At 40.1% G+C, this 15,402-nt stretch overlaps 1 protein-coding gene across 1 annotated transcript in view; it reads left to right on the top strand.

Annotated features, from left to right (window-relative positions):
• The window catches only part of DCC (DCC netrin 1 receptor), a 987,065-nt gene that overhangs the window by 777,269 nt on the left and 194,394 nt on the right, over positions 1-15,402 (top strand). The window contains exons 11-12 of the mRNA XM_077462998.1: positions 3,179-3,317; positions 7,635-7,684. Of these exons, the coding sequence (XP_077319124.1) occupies positions 3,179-3,317; positions 7,635-7,684 (189 nt within the window). The remainder of the gene's footprint in view (positions 1-3,178; positions 3,318-7,634; positions 7,685-15,402) is intronic.

Here is a 15,402-nt window from a genome sequence, read left to right as displayed (position 1 = left end):
GAGATAAACTCTATGGAGAATCCTAAATTGTATTAATCTGTCTCTGGCTGATACCAAGTTTTGCATAGGGTCCCAAACTTCCTCCCAGTCTTAGGTATCTGTAACTGCTTTTAAAGTATTAAAGGTGAAGTACGGCCAAAGCTTGTTTGACTCTAATTCTCCGGTGAGTCACAGGCATGCAGTTCGTTCTGTACTCCTGTGACCTGTTGAAGCCCGCTGTAGGCCAACGTCACAGGGCCGGTGCAGGCTTGGGAAAGATTGCGACCATATGCCTGGACTGTCACGCAGCTCAACCTCTCAGAAAGCCACTGAGAGCCTGAGCCGGCCGCTCCCCCAAAGCCCAGCGCTCCAAGGGGGACAAGCTCCAAAATTAGAAAAATCTGAAACGAAAGCCACGCATGATCAGAGTCAATAAACAACAAAAGAATTTTTGGACAAATTTTCCTTCATTGGTTCCGACTTGCTGTGAAAAATTGGACGATCGTTTGCACGATTTCTTATAGTGTGTACCCCACTTAGATCTCTCCAAAATGAGAGTACACAGTGGCGTAACTAGAACCTTCAGGGCCCGATGCAAGAAACCATGAAGGGCCCCCCTGAACCCCAGCCAGGGCTCTTCCCTCCGAGTCCGGTGGTGGAACTCCAGGGCGTGATCACAGGTATGACCTTTGTGAGCCCTGTAGTTCCACCACTGGTATCAGCAGTTTTTATTTATTTATTTTTTTACATTTTTAGGTGCCCCATTGGGGGACTGTCCCTAGGCAGGATTGGGTCCCCACCCCCAGAAGAGATGAGGTCCTTTTCTCCAGGGCAGATGAAGTTACTGCCCCCAGGTGAGAAGGGGTCCCTGTCCTCACGTGAGAAGGGGTCCCTGTCCCCAGGGGGATATGGAGGGGGTATGTAATAGTGTGTGCTAGCTGCCTATGCTGCTGCCGGCCATATGTAGAGGGGGCTGCATGGGCCCCCTGCATCACAGGGCCCGGTTGCGGTCGCGACTGCTGCACCCCCTATAGTTACGCCCCTGAGAGTACATCCTCTGTAGACAGTTGTTCCTGGAAGTGTCCTTATTTTAGACTTTCCTCTATATTCCTCTTCCAGTGGCACCCATAACATTTTTGATTTCCCATCACTTTCTTTACCGTGACAATAGTCACCAGAACAAATAAAGAGGGTGAATTTACGCAACGGGGGTACAGGCGACATTAAAAACCTGACAGCAGATCTGACCTTTCCTATTCTATCCAAAACTAAAACATTTTAACTAGAGATGCCCAATTACTGTTGCAGTCAAATATTTTTTTTTTCCCCTGTGTAAGGTCAGAATCGTGCCCCTTGTATGCCAAACCTAGATATCTGAGACATCAGCTTTAGGACTAATATATAATGTGAATCAGAGAGCCTTTTCTTCTTTTAGTTTAAAAAGTCTCATTGATATTCTGCTTAAGCCATCCTAAAGTATCTTAACTTTCATCTGCACAGTCATAAATCAAAGTCGTTTAATATCAAGTCGGAGTCAAGAGAGAGATGAAAGTGTGGAAAGTCGCGGGTCCTATTAGGGCTGGCGATCTCATAATTGCTGTGAAGCGTAAATGAATTTAATAATCCTGAAACCAAAATGATCCGTTATGTCATTAAATATTGAGTCTTACTATGCAGTGATCACCCACGAGGGATCAGCGACAGTCCCAACACCAGCCCAGATCATTGTCACTATTACCATAGACAGAATATGACTTATCGCACATTACAATTACTTCTGAAAGCCGTGACCTCAGGGGCACCACACCTGAATACTCTAATGAGTTAAAGACCAAAGATTTCTTATATAATCTTTTTTTTGCAGTGAGATTGATTTTTTACGTTTTGCTTAGCAATGTGATAGAATTATCTAGCACCAATATAGTCTGCACAGCCATATAGGAAACATTGAACTCATTTTTACTGTTTATTTGGCCACCCATTGTTTGCTAGAAAGGTGTAACCAATGGAGTCAACAATTTTTAATCTCCCTTCCTACACTTTAGGTAGCATTGACAAAATGAGCATCTTTAACCCCTTGGCACTGGCTGCGTGCAAATATGCCTTGGTCGACGGGTGGGCCTTGGCGCCGAGGGGCCACATACTGTATTTGCATGCATTCGTGCAAATTCTGCTGTGTGCTCTGTCACAGTTATCAGTGGCTAACAGAAAGCTCCTCAAAAAGGAGCTTTCCAATCATGTGACCGCTTTAACAGCCAATCACGGTGGTCACATAATCATAAACCTGCCCCGCCTCCTGGCATCCTAAACCCCTTAAAGGGCTAGAAGGTGCTAGCTTCAAGGGGTGAACCTGTGCTTTGACCATGCAGGCAAACCAGTGACACCAGGAAAATGAGGGAACATGTGCCTTGGGACAAGAAAATACAGACAGCAATTTAACCCTTCAGGGGTTATAACCCTACAGTCTTTATCACTGTACAGAAAAATGGTTGTTTTCCCTGTCCCAAATAAAGAGATTTTCCCTTACTTCCTGTTTTCGTGACTTATCACTGGTAGAGAAACAGCAGTACACTAATATTCCCAGTGAATGGCTATGCAGAGGGACATATCAACACAAGCCTTGGCCATTGAAGGACGGCAGACTGTGCTCAGAGCACAGCCAGAAAACTGACCATGCTGGGATGGATGTGCTTCTATGCCTAGTGTGGTCAGTTTGAAATAGGAGAGCAGGGGGACTGGAGAAATCACCAGATATTTCACACAAAGGAAGCAATACAAAGAGAACAGGAGAATTTTTAACAAGAGTACGTGGTACAATGGGCACATATCAGAAATATGAAATGTTGGGGTAACATACACTTTAGCCTATATACCCATGGGTCTAATTGTCCATCTTTTCCTTTGGCTGCTTTGGGTAAAATCAGTCTTTAAAATCCTTATTCTCATGTTCTGTACACAGAAAATGGTTTTAGAAAAGGGATGGTCGATGTAGGACAGAGCAGTTTTTGTCTTTTGTTTTGCAGGTCATATCGATGTAGCGATAGATGGGGTACACATTTATAGATGCCTTTGGAACTAACCTTAGCTGGCAATGCCTACTTAGTGCTCCCTTTGGTCTATAGTGAAAAGCAGTTTATAAGTTGTCAACAGTTAACATAGGACATTATGCAATAACTGCCCTTCTTTTCTCTTTTCCCAGAACATCGAAGTTGATGGACTTTCTTACAGACTTGAAGGCCTTCGGAAGTTTATGGAATACAGTATAAGAGTTTTGGCCTACAATCGTTATGGCCCCGGAGTGTCAACAGAAGAACATGCAATCATGACCTTATCAGATGGTAAGAGTGGTTCATTGTATTGCCTATTAAAATTAATGTTAACAGTAATAGTAACAGTAACTTGTGATTTGCCCTAGTCACATATTTAGGTTGGAAGAAGACATTTGTTTTTTACATTAAAAAAAGGCAAAAATATATCAAACACCATGAATCCTCAGTCACACAATTGATTCAGGAGATGCCAGCAACTCCAATTTGTCTAGCAGGGCATTCGCTCTCCACGTGCCTCAATGAAGTTAGGCCGCCCATGACCATGTAGCCGATTTGCCAGCATTACTACCTTGGAGCGATTTTGGTAAGTCCTGGTCACTGCCGACCAGGAACATCCCACAAGGGCTGCAGTTTTGGGATTGCTTAGACAAAGTCGTTCAAATCTTTATGTCTGCCATTTTTTTGCTTTCAACTCATCAACTTCAAGAACAACCAACATATTCACTTGTTGCCTAATATATCTCATCCACTTTCTGGTGACATAATGAGATAATCAATGGTATGCACTTCACCTGTCAGTGGTCATAATGTTATGGCTGATTGGTGTATGGTGACTGTGATCAGTGGGAAGGAACTGGTTTTAAAGATTTTGATCCTTATTAGATTGTGCCAACTGAAAATGACATCCTAGCCGTGCCAGCACACAATGGTGCAAGCAAACAACTGTGCACTTGGGTTTGCCTGCAGAGTCAATGGTAGCACCCACACTAATTTCATTGCAAGCTAGTGATGTACTTCTAGTCTTTATTTCAGTACTCTTTGTCACGCAAAGGCAGTGAATAGTCTAATGTGCATTTTTTTATTTTCTACATAAAATGTATACTATAGCTACATGACACTTTATGGCATTCATGAAAACACATTCCTGAGAATGTGTAATTTTTTACACAATCTCATTAGCACATAGCAGATACTGTGTGAACACTGTGATTCTCGCAATGTGAAATGTTTTCTATAGTGCAAGACAGGTGTCATTCCGAATGCTGGGCTTTGATCTCTAACATTATCAAAGCCAAGAATATTTACTGAACATACATTTTTCATAACTGATGTGAAATTCCATATTCATTCAGAGGAGTTATCTCATCAGGATGTGAATCTGGTTTTCTTTTGGGTACTTATTGATTTACTGAGGGTTTCATTTATTTTCCTTTCCCTTTTCTTTCCTTTCCCTTTTCTTTTCCCTGTTCCTTTCCTTTGCTTTACTTAACTTTCCCTTTTGCCTTTCCCCCTTTCCTTTCATTTTTCCTTTTTCTTTTCCACTCCTTTACCTATTCATTTTCCTTTCTTTCACATTTTCTCTGTTTTCCTTTATCCATTCCTTTCCTTGTTTACTTGTTTTTTTTGTTCTTCCTTTTCTCATTGCTTTCAGTCAATTTTCTCCCTTTCCATCTTTCCTTTTCTCGCCTTTCCTTTGCCTTTACTTTCCTTTTGCTGTCCTTTCCTTTATTTTTTTTTATTTTTATTTTCCTTTTCCATTTGCTTTTTTTTCCCACTCCATTACCTTCTCCTTTTCCTTTCTATTACATTTTCTCTGCTTTCTTTTTTCCATTGTTTTCCTTGTTTACTTTTTTTTTTTGTCTTAATTTTCTTATTGTTTTCATTACATTTTCTCCCTTTTCTACCTTTCCTTTTTCCCACCTTTCCTTTGAACCTACTTTCCTTTACCTATTCCCTGTTTCTTTCCTTTGCTTTCCCTTATTCCCTTTTCCCTTTTGTTTTCTCTTTTATGTTTCTCTTTCTTTTTCCCTTTCTCTTTCCCTTTCCTTTCCTTTTTTTACCTTTGCCTTTTCATTTTCCTTCGATTTACATTTCCTCTCTTCTTTTTTTTCCAATCCTTTTCTTGTTTACCTTTTTTTTTTTTCTTGTTCCTTTCAGTCCTTTTCCTCCTTTTTATCCATGTTCTTTTCTCTTTATTGTCCTTTCCTTTGACCTTATTTTGCTTTTACTATCCTCTCTTCTCCTTTCTTTTTCCTTTCCTGTTTCCTTTCCTTTCCTTCTCCCTTTTATTTTTCCTTTCCCTCTTTCTTTCCTTCTCCCTTTCTTTTTCCTTTCCTTTTTCCTTTCCTTCTCCCTTTCTTTTTCCCTTCCCTTTTCCTTTCCTTCTCATTTCTTTTTCCTTTCCTTTCCTCCTCCCTTTCTTTTTCCTTTCCTTCTCCCTTTCTTTTTCCTTTCCCTCTTTCTTTCCTTCTCCCTTTCTTTTTCCTTTCTTTCTCCCTTTCCTTTTCCTTTCCCTTTTCATTTCTTTCTCCTTTCCTTTTTCCTTTCCTTCTCCCTTTCTTTTTTCCTTCCCTTTTCCTTTCCTTCTCCTTTCTTTTTCCTATCCTTTCCTCCTCCCTTTCTTTTTCCTTTCCTTCTCCCTTTCTTTTTCCTTTCCCATTTCCTTTTCTTCTCACTTTCTTTATCTTTTCCTTTTTCATTTCTTTCTCCTTTTCTTTTTCCTTTCCTTCTCCCTCTCTTTTTCCTTTCCCTTTTGCTTTCCTTCCCCCTTTCTTTTTCCTTTCCTTTTTCCTTTCCTTCTCCTTTCCTTTCCTTTTCCATTTCCTTTTCTCCTTTTCTTTTTTTTTTTTCTTTCCACTCCTTTACCTATTCATTTCTCTTCCTTTTAAATTTTTTGATTTCATTTTTCCATTCCTTTCCTTTACTTTTTTTCTTCCTTTTATCATTACTTTCAGTCCATTTTCTCCCTTTCTTACCTTTTCTTTTCTCACCTTTCCATTTACCCTTACTAACTTTTATTGTCCTCTCCTCCTTTCCTTCTTTTTCTTTCTTTCTTTCTTTCTTTCTTTCTTTCTTTCTTTCTTTCTTTCTTTCTTTCTTTCTTTCTTTCTTTCTTTCTTTCTTTCTTTCTTTCTTTCTTTCTTTCTTTCTTTCTTTCTTTCTTTCTTTCTTTCTTTCTTTCTTTCTCCTCCCGTACCTTCCATCCCCTATGGGTTACATATACATTTTGCAGTTCTGACACCAGATTATTCTGCTGTACATCTAACTTACTGGTAGTCATGTTGTGCGCTGGGCATAAAGCCAGCATACTCAGCCCAGAGCAAACCAAGTTCTTGCTTTCAGAAACCAATCCGCTCATCTCTGTTTCAGCTTCGTATTTAGCTATTTGCCTGGAGTTCAGCTATAAAAAAAAAAAAAAAAAAAAAACAGGCTCTCGTCTGAAAAAATATTACATGAAGAGTTCTATGGAGATGAGTGTACAGCAACAGCTCAAATATGAATAAAAGAAACAGCTAAAACAATGGTCTATTTCAAGTCATTCTTTCATTCAGCAGAGAGAAAAAAACAAAACTTCTTTCACGGCCTTTTCTATACATTGACACATGCAGCTTTATTCCCCACTGCAAGCTGAATGGATTTTCTTAAAGAAACTCTTTCAGGCGGTTTTGGTTTCACACGGAGGTGCGTGCGCGCAAAACTGACAAGCGTCACGGCACAAAGCTTGCTTTGTGATTGCTTAGCGGGCTGTCAGTAAAAGATCAAAGTTGAAGTCAGGTTTAATTACAGACCTGTCAGATTTTATGTTTTCAGCAAGCAATACACATTCTTTTCTTTCTGCATCGTTTCTGTCCATTATAAGGTTGACATAAAATATTGTTTAAAAACAGAATCTTAAAGCTGAACTCCTTCTTGGTTTTGAATCGAGTGATGGCTTCTCAGATCTTCTGCACGGCTTTCCTTTCACTTCCTGCTGCCATGACCAGAGGCCATTGACATGAGCTGCATGTTCCATATCTCCCAATTATTATGTTGGACGATCCATGGGAATATTGATGGTCAATTTACTAGAATTAATGGTTCCACACAGCTTGTCCCTGATGCATCAAGATTGTCATTGGATTGTGGATTGGATTATAGGATTGTACAACCACTTTAACTTGGCTCACACTGGGGCGGCTTCAAAGTCGCCCGACTCTGAAGCCCCCCGCACAGAGCGGCTTCATCGCTGTAATAGAAGTCTATGCACGCTGCTCCAAAGTCGCCCCCAAGTAGTGTAGGAGCCTTTTTCTAAGTCGGAGCAACTTGAGCCTCCTGACAAGTCACCCCAGTATGAACCGAGCCTAAATTAGGGATTATCTTTGGGGTAGAGCTTATATTGCAACCATCCTGGAAAATCACAGTAGGTCTTATTTTCAGGGTAGGTTTTATATTCGGAGAAACACGGTAGGAATAGGCTCAAAATCATTGAAATGCAAAGTATAAATGAATATATATGAATTTACACATTGATCCATTGCTGATTGATTTACAAGATGATTGGCAAATACAACATATTCTTATAGTAAAGGAGGTGATGAAACTAAGTTTCCATCTTTTCTTCTTTAGTGCCAAGTGCCATGCCTCAGAATGTCTCCTTAGAAGTGGTGAACTCCAGGGTAAGTCTTATAAAAACTATATTATATTATTTGCAATGCACTAACCTAATACCAATAAAATTTGTTATGTGTGGTTTCCTCAATTAAAGGGTAAGTCCACTTTTTCACAAAAAAATGAACTAACTCCAAGTATCCTGGCCTCCCTTCCAGATATGACAGGTGTGGTGTCCCGTGCTGCTGGTGTAGCAGGAACGTGCAGTCAGGGGAGGCAGAGCCATGAACATAAAAAATAACAACAAACAACAAACAAAAAATAATGACCAGTAGCTGAAGTCCTACCCCACCACTGGTCAAAATCTGGGGCTCCTAGGACCTGGTTATGGTTCCTTGTGCAGCTTGTCAGAAGCTACATACAGAGTGGCCAGTTTAAATAAAAGCTGGCGCACTCTGTTTACAGCAGACTGAGAGGATGAGGTCACAGTGCCTCTGTTTTCTTGTCAGAGGCACTGAGCTCAATGGACAGCTTGGAGCCTTGGACCAATAGTAAAGTACCATTGGCCCCAGCTGTCCAATAAAAATGCTGCAGTGGAGCTTGTCCTCTCACTGCAGTGTCATAGAAGGGGGCATGTGTCTAAAAGACACATGCTCCCTTCCAGCCCAGCCCTCCAAACTACAAGGAAAGGTATACGATTTACCCACAATCCCAAGTTTTTCTCAAACAGTTAAGAGGGAGAATGAGAATCTGCAGCTGCTGAAAAGGTAGTGTTATAATCAAGCTAAATTATATAATATTATGTTATGTGTTATAACATAATAATGTATTATTTATCTATTCACTGTGAAATTACTGGTTGGAAGTTATAACTTCAAACTTCAGTAATTTGTCTGTTAAGCCACCTGCTTGAGTACAGTTTTTGAAAATATAGTAAATTACTTATGGTAATTAACCCCTTGCCACCCAGGCCAATTCTGACACTTCTCTCCTACATGTAAAAATCATCATGTTTTTTACTAGAAAATTACTCGGAACTCCCAAACATCATATATATTTTTTTAGCAGCCACCTTAGGGAATAAAATGGTGGTCATTGCAACGTTTCGTGTTACACTGTATTTGCACAGCAATTTTTCAAATGCCTAAAAAAGAGGTGTACAAGAAGGCCTAGAGAGCACCGACTCAGCGCCAGATCAATCCCATAAATCTATAAGCAGAAATAAATAAAATCCTTAAAAATATAATTATCACAATATGTAAAAGGTACTAAGCAGCTGTTAAAAAGAGCAGGAAAATACCAAACAGTAGCATAAAAATAAACAGTCAAAACAGTGGATCATTATACTACTAAAACAGAGCTAAAGCTAGTGCTGTTTTAGTATTTTAATGATCCAGTGTTTTGACTGTTTATTTTTATACTACTGCTTGAAATATTTCAAATGCGTTTTTTTTTTTGGTAAGAAACAGTTTTGTGAATAAAAAAACGAAAAAAAAAACAAAAAACACTGAGGTTAGCCCATTTTTTTTGTATACTTATATATGAAAGATGATGTTATGCCAAGTAAATAGCTACCTAACATGTCACACTTTAAAACTGTGCACGCTTGAGGAATGGCGCCAAACTTCAGTACTTAAAAATCTCCATATGCGACGCTTTAATTTTTGACAGAGGAGGTCTTATGCTAGAATTTTTGCTCTCGCTCACAGTGTATGTAACCTGTGTGTATCTGACTATGATACTAGCCACTGAACTCACTGCACGTCCCTGCGGTGTAGGTGTACAGTACACTGTACACCGCAATACACAGCTTCGGAGTGAGTATCCATTATAATACTCACAATGGCAAGTGCTCTTCGATCAGCTCAGCCAGGTGACCAAGGAGAAGAGCATCTGAGGCTTCTTCTTCTGATAAGGTTTCCCAGAAGAAAGAAGTGCTTCTCTTTGGTCAACACGGTCACATGGCTGTGCTGCCCAAGAAGCGCTTGCCATTGTGAGCATTATGGTGGATACTCACTCCATGGCTGTGTATTCCAGTGTATAGTATATGGACTGCTATACCAGCAGCATTGGCCTCACGCCTTCTGTGTGCAACGGGGTCTGGAAGGGTGGTCAGGATATTTGGAGTAAGTTCAACTTTTTGAACTTAGCCTTTAAGATGTATAGGAAATGCTCACGTTGTGTTTTTCATGCACCAGCAGCTAATGGGGGGCCCAAGAAACCAAAAGCAGTGGACTATGCACCTTCCTCCCTGGGTGCCCTCAGTACATAATATAATCTGATGCGGAGTGCTCCCCGTAGGGTGTAAATGACATTGTGGGATGTACTGTTAGCTCACTTCATCCTTGACTTTTGCAACATTCTGAATGTCCCCTACTACAGCTGCTGGTTTTGTGGGCGCAAGAGGTACCTTGCAGATGTGTTTTTGAAAAAGAAACCTTGTGGGAGATTTACTAAAACTGGTGCACATAGAATCTGGTGCAGGTGTGCATAGTAACCAATCAGCTTTTAACTTGAGCTTGTTCAGTTAAAGTGGTTAAAAACCCTTACAAACCACTTTGACCTACAGGTAAGCCTAGATTAAGGCTTACCTGTAGGTCCAAAAAATATCTCCTAAACCTATACGGTTTAGGAGATATTTACAAAAAGACAGGTACCGCTGTCTACGGCGCAGGTCAAAACAATAACTCCAGGCGCAATAATGAATAACACGTCCGATTCCAACATGTCTGGTTGACGAGCGGCCGTTCAGAAACAAACTGGAAAGCCCGAAATGAAAAGTGCAAACTGAAAAGTGCAAAATGAAAAGCGCAAACCAACACTCACCAAACTTCTACTAGCACGAAATTAGCAGAAGGAACCCAAAGGGTGTCGCCTGACAATTGAACTTCCTCTTTATTGGCTCATAGTACATCTAGTACGTTACTATGTTCGGGTTTGTTGGCAGACAATGGTGTGTTGTTTGTATGGTAGACAAGTTTTTGGCCAATGTCCTTCAGACAAAAGAGGCTTTATCTGTGGAAAATCCAATCGTGTGTACGAGGCTTAAGACTGGGATGTCATAAAAGTTCATGTGCGTGTAAAGGCAAGCGTCCCAATACTTTTGGTAATATAGTGTATATGAATGCATGACATGATTAAATGGTATATTTTTTAAATATCTGCTTGCAATTGGGTTTTATTCTTCATTAAAATGAATTAAAGAAAGATACACAGTTTGTAAAATACTTCGTCCTAATAGAATTCCTGTTGACAACAGCTGATCCCTCTGTGCGGAAAAAAACTACAAATTTAATAGGGCCCTGTAAATGTTTTGGCGCTGATAAAAGTGGTGAAAATGCTGCTGAGTTTTACAAGCATAATGCAGCATTCAGCTGAGTACATTGCTGAGGGAGAAGAAGCATGGCCCATGAGAGACGGGCAGATTCTGTAGGCCCCACTACATCCACTTGACATTTATCATAAATAGGAAGGCAGTCAGCCATAGCAGAATTTGAATAAGAGGTTGAAATGAAGTGACTGACCCATTATTCCTCTACCACTGACACTTATTTTGACCCTAATCAATCACTCAAAAATCACTCATCATTTTAAACCTAAACTCGAACGCGAGTGGCGTCTGGAGGATGGAGAGGCGAAAATTGGCCTTTTAAAAGCTTTCGTTTCGAAGGCGTTATTGTGTGGCTGTTCACGCCACAGTGCTCAAGGAGAAGAAAGGAAAACTAGATGCACTTGGCAGAAGAATGACTTCTACACCCCAAAAGAACCACTTTAAAACATTTTTGAAAAAAATTACATTTTGTTAAACAGCCCCTGATAACATCTGCAACGCACGAGGATGACATCACACTTCTAGCTAGGTCCTGAGGAATGCAGAGCAAGAGAGATCCTATGAGAAGGTGCATTTGCAATGGTCTGGAGGGTCTTCTTGCAAAATTTAGCTTGCTCTTAATTTGCCAGGAATTCTTCCGGTAGAACAGGGGTGTCTCACTTAGTGATGCACAAAACAGGGGTTAGTATAAGTCTATGCTTTTTTTTTTTTACAAGGACAGGCGAGGGGGTCGACAGTGTCTTGGAGGCTAGCGCCTCTACCTTGCAGCACTAGAGCCCCTGCTTCAAATATTAGTCAGGGCACTATGTTCTTGGACCTTGACCTTTCCCTCTGTGGTTGTGTAAGTTTCCTCCAGAAACTAGTTTCATCCCGCACACCACATACCACGGTACGTTAATCGGCAATTGTTTGAATTGGCCTTTGTACGTGTGTATATCACATACGATATGGTACGTTAATCGGCAATTGTTTGAATTGGCCTTAGTACGTGTGTACACCACATACCATGTGGTACGTTTATTGGCAATTGTTTGAATTGGCCTTAGTATGGGTGTACACCACATACAATATGCTACATTAATCAGCAATTGTTTGAATTGGCCTTAGTACGTGTGTACACCATATACAATATGCTACGTTAATCGGCAATTGTTTGAATTGGCCTTAGTATGTGTGTACACCACATACAATATGCTACGTTAATCGACAGTTGTTTGAATTGGCCTTACTACGTGTGTACACCACATACAATATGCTATGTTAATCGGCAATTGTTTGAATTAGCCTTACTACGGGTGTACACCACATACAATATGCTACGTTAATCGGCAATTGTTTGAATATGCCCTAGTACGTGTGTACACCACATAGAATATGGTACGTTAATCGGCAATTGTTTGAATTGGCTTTAGTGCGGGTGTACACCACATACCATGTGGTACGTTTATTGGCAATTGTTTGAATTGGCCTTAGTACATGGGTACACCACATACAATATGGTACGTTAATCAGCAATTGTTTGAATTGGCCTTAGTATGGGTGTACACCACATACAATATGCTACGTTAATCAGCAATTGTTTGAATTGGCCTTAGTACGTGTGTACACCATATACAATATGCTACGTTAATCAGCAATTGTTTGAATTGGCCTTAGTATGTGTGTACACCACATACAATATGCTACGTTAATCGGCAATTGTTTGAATTGGCCTTAGTACGTGTGTACACCACATACAACATGCTACGCTAATCGGAAATTGTTTGAATTGGCCTTAGTATGTGTGTACACCACATACAATATGCTACGTTAATCGACAGTTGTTTGAATTGGCCTTACTACGTGTGTACACCACATACAATATGCTATGTTAATCGGCAATTGTTTGAATTAGCCTTACTACGGGTGTACACCACATACAATATGCTACGTTAATCGGCAATTGTTTGAATATGCCCTAGTACGTGTGTACACCACATAGAATATGGTACGTTAATCGGCAATTGTTTGAATTGGCATTAGTACGGGTGTACAAAATGACTTTGCTTATGTTTTCTTGAATTCTACCTTCCATTCCTAAGCTGAGTAATTGGGGAGGGTTGAGGAAAAGACCTGATCACCTACCTTGTTAAAATTTACCACATTCTTATGTAAAAGGCTTTTAATCTCTTTGGCACTAGAGCAATGTTTTTCATTTTTTTGCACGTATGTAAAAAAAAATATCTTCAAACCCACAGAACATAATATATTTTCCAGAAAAATAGAGGCCCTGTAGAATAAAAAGATAGTTATTGCAATTTTTTTTTTTGGCGTGATATTTGCGCAACTGTTTATTGAATGGATATTTTCAGGAAAGAAATATAATAAACTGAATTTTAGCGCAAACCCACACAACATAATACCCATTTTTGTTTTGGTAGAATACAAAAGATGAGGTTGTGACAAGTACATAGATACCAAACATGTCCATTTTTAAAATTGCGTGTGTCTGTGATATCACGAAAAACTACTAAAAACTCCCAATACGCGATGATTTAAAAACCGTTACAGCTCATCAGTTTAGAGTTAACTCTGAACTCTGGTCCTAGAATTATTGCTCTCACTCCGACAATCGCGGCGATACTGCACATTTTTTTTAATACATTTTATTATATATATTTTTTTAAAATGTATTTATTTTATTTAACTTTATTACTATCACAATGGGTAACAAATGCTCATGCTCATGCTCATCTGGGCATCGAAAAGACTCCAGTGTCTCCCCCTACCCTCCATAGCATGTAACCAAGCAGAGATCTGCTCATTTACATGTTTCTCTGGCTGTATAGTAGAGGGATTATTAGTATGATATGGCCCTCAGAACAAAGGATACAACAAACTGGTAGTCTTCTTATGCAGGACTACTAAAGGGAAAACCAACCATAGGTATTATAATTATTCTTGAGGCAAACATTGGTGCAATGGCAGAATCTGCCCCCTTCTAGTGAATGGTTAGTTAATTGTATAGGCAGGTGCAGTCTATTTTCTCCACTGCAGGTGGCGCTAGTCTGCAGTAGCATTGCAGGCAGAGAAGGAAGTTGAGAGGAAACTAGTTCCACTATATTTACCCTTGGTCACAGGAAGAAAGCATCTGATTGGACGCTGGCACCCCATGTGACCTTGGTGGCCATCTTGGGTCAGGCAGAGTCTATTGAGGACCCTGGCTCCCAGGTTTGGTGCTCATTTTGCGAATGGCTAGTGTAGGTACAGGTCACCTGTCTGTTAGGGAAGGGGTTTAGCATCAGAGAAAGTTTTGGGAGGAGTAGGGAAAGTGCAGGGACAGGAAATCTACTGGCAGGTTGCTGTTACATCCTGTGAGTGCTCCCGGTCAGGTTTGTGTTCCCACTGGGCCTGTTGTGTATTGCTGAACTTCTGTTATAATAAATTCTTATTTTTTCATCTGGACTCCAAGTACCCACCACCTACCCACATGCACAGTGCAGCTCACAGAAACATGGGCGCATTACCCAGTTAGGCATCAGCCAGAGCGCACAAGTGGAGGTATAAGCCCCAGCGGCATTTTCCGATCACTTTCCTGCGTTGTAGAGAAACAAGGCTGGTTCTACTGGCAATAAGCTTGAGGCCGCAAAAAGGCAAACGCTGCTAAGTGCTTCCTGGCTAGAAGAACAGATCAATCCTGTTTCGTTTTGTCCTCTCTCAAAGCATTGGCAGATTATCTGGCCTTGTCCGAGCGAGACAAGAGGATTGAGAATGTGCTCCGTCACATACTGCCTCTGCAATTACAGACCATCTGTTACTTTCTCCTGGAACCCAACTGTGCCATTCTTCCTGTGCAATATCAGCCTGCTCTGCCACCGCTGAGATGTGAGAATCATTCTGAACTAACCGAGTCACATCACCTATGCTGATTCCCAACATGTGGTCCCCGGAAAAAACGAAAAAACAAAAAACAAAACATTTGTTTATAAGGAGTTTATATTCCAAGTAGAAATGAGCAAACATTCGAAAATTCAATATGCTTGACCTGTTATGTGTTTTTATCTGCCAGGATTTTTCTCAGTAGTGCATTACTTTTTACCTTTTTTTTTAAAAGTACATTTATTGTTAGAATTCACATGCAGTATGCATCAGGTGGCAGATGTCAGCATTACCAAATTAGCTCATTACTTGGAGTACAAATATAGGTCATTCTTGCCACAAATAAAATGTTTGCTGATGTTGAGCTTCCTCTTGTATGCTAAAGCCTAGGCATCCTATATCCAAAGGTTTCTGACAACCAGGAGCATTATTATTATTATTATTATTATTATTATTATTATTTTTTTTTTTTATGAAAGAACCTTATATGGCATTAACACTGAGGGAGCAGTGGTTCTGAACTTTGAGGCTTCCAGCACTAGTCTATAGATGAAACTCATATGATTCATAGCAAAATTACTATATCAAATTGTATAA

The sequence above is a fragment of the Lithobates pipiens genome, unplaced genomic scaffold (assembly GCF_037356315.1).
Source record: "Lithobates pipiens isolate NorthernLeopardFrog02 unplaced genomic scaffold, aLitPip1_a1.2 Scaffold_3, whole genome shotgun sequence".
Taxonomy (NCBI): domain Eukaryota; kingdom Metazoa; phylum Chordata; class Amphibia; order Anura; family Ranidae; genus Lithobates; species Lithobates pipiens.
The sequence above is the reverse complement of the archived record's forward strand: the minus strand, read 5'-3'. Positions and strand labels throughout refer to the sequence as shown.